The sequence below is a fragment of the Hylobates moloch genome, unplaced genomic scaffold, assembly GCF_009828535.3.
Source record: "Hylobates moloch isolate HMO894 unplaced genomic scaffold, HMol_V3 SCAFFOLD_5, whole genome shotgun sequence".
Lineage (NCBI taxonomy): Eukaryota > Metazoa > Chordata > Mammalia > Primates > Hylobatidae > Hylobates > Hylobates moloch.
Window position 1 is genome coordinate 104,266,890 of NW_026652280.1, and position 4,004 is coordinate 104,270,893.

The window sequence follows — 4,004 nt, forward strand, 5'->3', positions numbered from 1 at the left end:
CAGGCTTTATTTTTATTTTACTTTTCCACACAACACCAACATAGCTGACATCAATCCTAATCTGCTTTTCACCTGATCTGCACCTTGCCCTGAGTTTCTTTTCATCAAATCAAATCATATATCTCTCTTGTCCCCCTCCCCACATCCTCCCTTTACCTCCCTGCCAGCTTAACCAATACAATACAGTACCTTGTTCTGGTGCAGGCAAAGTCTAGTATCTTCCGCTTTGATTCCCCTGTCTCCATTTTCCCTGGAGGCTTACTCAAGCTAAGGAAGGGGGCAGTCCCACATCCAGGAGTCAGAAACAGAGACCAATGATCAGGTCTCTGCTAACAGTGCATGGCTAGAGTTGTGTCTCTATACCATATGGTATTGCTGTTAAAACCCAGTCCAGCTTGGTCCCATGGATACATGTCTCCACTGAAGTGACTGCTTGCTGGTCCAAGTCACTGCATAAGCTTCCAAGTGATGCCCTCCCAGTTAGATTCCAACGTTATGGCTCTCAGTTCATACTCATATGCTAGGTTACTGTTGACTAGAATATTAGGCCATCGTGGCTGGATGTGAGGGCTTTGATTCTCCGTCAACTGCTGTACTAAAACCAATCCTCTTCAGCCAAACCCACATTGAGTCTTTTTCAGCAATTTAGGTGCTCCCTTTCTTTCTAGTGAATTCTCTTAAAAGCTTCCCTGCCAGTTGGCTCATAAACCACACCACTCTATCAAAGTCCCCTAACTTCAGACTTTGGAGAGTAGGGGCTAGGATTTTCTTCCCTTTGCTCTTAAAAGATCCCTGGGGGCTGGGCGCAGTGGCTCACGCCTATAATCCCAGCACTTTGGGAGGCCGAGGTGGGTGGATCACTTGACGTCAGGAGTTCGAGACCAGCTTGGCCAACATGGTGGAACCCTGTCTCTACTAAAAATACAAAAATTAGCCAGGCATGGTGGCGGGTGCCTGTAATTCCAGCTACTCTGGAGGCTGATGCAGGAGAATTGCTTGAACCCAGGAGGCAGAGGTTGCAGTCAGCCGGAATCACATCACTGCCCTCCAGCCTGGGCAACAGAGTAAAACCCTGTCTCAAAAAGAAAAAAAGATCGCTGGGATGATGATCAGAATCATGACCATCATCTGCATCATCATATATTATGTATTAATTTCCTATGACTGCCATAACAAGTTACCACACTGCATGCCTTAAAACAACAGAAATTTATTTTCTCACAGTTCTGAAGGCCGGAAGTCCAAAATCAAGGTGTTAGTAAGACCATACTGGTACCAGAATCTCTACGGAAGTCATTGGATTTAAGACTCACCTAGATAATTCAGGATGAATTTATCTTTTTTTTTTTTTTGAGACGGAGTCTCGCTCTGTCGCCCAGGCTGGAGTGCAGTGGCGCAATCTCCGCTCACTGCAAGCTCCGCCTCCCGGGTTCACGCCATTCTCCTGCCTCAGCCTCTCCGAGTAGCTGGGACTACAGGCGCCCGCCACCACGCCCGGCTAATTTTTTTGTATTTTTAGTACAGACAGGGTTTCACCGTGGTCTCGATCTCCTGACCTCGTGATCCGCCCGCCTCGGCCTCCCAAAGTGCTGGAATTACAAGCGTGAGCCACCGCGCCTGGCCTGGAGGATGAATTTATCTTGAGATTCTTAATTATATTTGCAAAGACCATTTTTCCAAATAAGGTCACATTCCAGGGGTTAGGACATGGATATATCTTTTCTGGGGCCCTCATTCAAACCTCTACATATTATTTTATAGATGAGGAAATTTGGGATTAGAGAGATTAAGGAATTCACCCACAGCAAATTAGTCCCCTTCTACCAGAGTTCTGCCCACTTAAGAACAGCAGATTTTATAAAACTTCACACACTAAAACAATCTGGTTACACTCTTCTTATAGGACATTTGGTTTCTGCTGAGCCTACATTTGCATAACTAAAGGGATCATTCAAGTCTGCCACCTCTAGGTGAGCTTCTAGTTTCTGGTGGACCTTACCAAGCATGATGACATTATGTTACATTACATCATAAAATTATGGCCCACTGTCCCATCCTAAGCACCTTAGGCACTGAAGAATTAAAATCCATGACCTCATTCTAGCCAATAAATTCAACCTCTGTCTCACTTTAGTAGCCATTTCCCTGAACAGGAACAATACAAACTGGCTTATGTTTCATCTCATTGTGGAATGCAAGAATGAGAAGGCTGAGAAACAGGGAGGTGAAATAATATAAAGTGTGTGTAACAGATTTCAAATCTCTTGCTTGGGGGAGTCTACCAGGTTTTATTATACTTCAGCTCAGAGATGGTTCTGTGGTTGTGGAGCTGGCCTTGTAGGGATTCTTCACCAGCTTGGCACACCGAAAAATCATCACTATTAGGAACAGAAACAGAAGAACAACAAAGGCAATGGCAAAGCCTTTGTCCACATCAACACCGCTGGACAGGCTTGAATCTTCCATGGGGACTTGCACCTCATTACTGTTGTCCAGCTCCAGCTACTTCCTCAGGTATAGCTTCAGATTTGTCATATTCCTAGACAAAGGAGGATAAAACAGGCTTATTGGTTTGTGTGTGTATGTGTTTTCTTAATAACACTGTGAAAAACCAAAAAGGGACCAAGGCTGAAAAAATATCAGCAAGATTTACTTAAGAAGCAGTTACAAAACTGATAAAGTTAATATAGATGACTGACAAGATACACACATACACACAAGTATAAAATATCCTAAGAATTACTCCAAGGCAGAACGTGAGCAAATGTATATAACCTAGAAATCAGATGGGCCTGCCTTGTCCCCTAAGATCCAGGTAAAACTGTCTTAAACATCTGATTTCTGTGTTAAGTCAAAATCCTCCTCTAAGATTACTTCAAATTCCAGGAGTACTTATTGTACCTAGTTGTTGTATAACTCACTGGCTATGAACATGAAATTGTTTTATTTTTTCTGATCACTACATTTAATTGTGCTGTCATTCTCATATCTTCATGAAAAATCAGGTATATCCCAGAAGTGATCAATTTCAATTATTAAAACTTACAGGTCGGGCGTGGTGGCTCACGCCTGTAATCCCAGCACTTTGTGAGGCTAAGGCAGGTAGATCACCTGAGGTCAGGAGCTCGAGAACAGCCTGGACAACATGGTGAAACCCTGTCTCTACTAAAAATACAAAAATTAGCCAGGTGTGGTGGCGGGCACCTGTAATCCCAGCTACTCGGGAGGTTGAGGCAGAATTACTTGAACTCAGGAAGCGGAGGTTGCAGTAAGCCGAGACCGAGTCATTGCACTCTAGCCTGCGCAACAGAGTGAGACCCAATCTCAAAAAAAAAAAAAAAAAAAATTTACATAAGGAAAATAGGAAAAAACAAAACAAAACCTTACTCCACCAAGAAAATTCTGAAAAAGAAAAAGTAAGAGGACTCATAATTCCCAATTTCAAAAACTCACTACAAAGCTACAGTAATCAAAACTATGGTACTGGTACAAAGATAGACATACAAATCAATGGAATAGAATTGAGAATCCAGGGCCGGGCACGGTGGCTCACGCCTGTAATCCCAGCGCTTTGGGAGGCCAAGGCAGGAGGATCACTTGAGGTCAGGAGTTCAATACCAGCCTGGCCAACATAATGAAACCCTGTCTCTACTGAAAAAAAAAAAAATGCAAAAATTATGGCCAGGCACGATGGCTCAGGCCTGTAATCCCAGCACTTTGGGAGGCCGAGGCAGGTGGATTACGAGGTCAGGAGATAGAGATCATCCTGGCTAACACGGTAAAACCCTGTCTCCACTAAAAATACAAAAATTAGCTGGGTGTTGTGGTGGGTACCTGTAGTACCAGCTACTCCGGAGACTGAGGCAGGAGAATGGTGTGAACCCGGCTGGCAGAGCTTGCAGTGCGCCAAGATCACGCCACTGCACTCCAGCCTGGGCGACAGAGTGAGACTCCGTCTCAAAAATAAATAAATAAATAAATACGAAACTTAGCCAGGTGTGGTG

The 4,004-nt window shown here is 44.0% G+C and overlaps 1 protein-coding gene across 1 annotated transcript; it reads right to left on the reverse strand.

Annotated features, from left to right (window-relative positions):
- Positions 1-2,298: 2,298 nt before the first annotated feature.
- CTXND2 (cortexin domain containing 2) lies at positions 2,299-2,466 on the reverse strand. Its single transcript, XM_058439815.1, has one exon. It carries the CDS (start codon positions 2,464-2,466, stop codon positions 2,299-2,301), a length of 168 nt encoding a protein of 55 aa, XP_058295798.1.
- Between the last annotated feature and the right edge of the window lie 1,538 nt (positions 2,467-4,004).

Bases quoted from the DNA above. Each gene is read 5' to 3' on its own strand.
- CTXND2 (XM_058439815.1), bottom strand. From the start codon at position 2,466: ATGGAAGATTCAAGCCTGTCCAGCGGTGTTGATGTGGACAAAGGCTTT.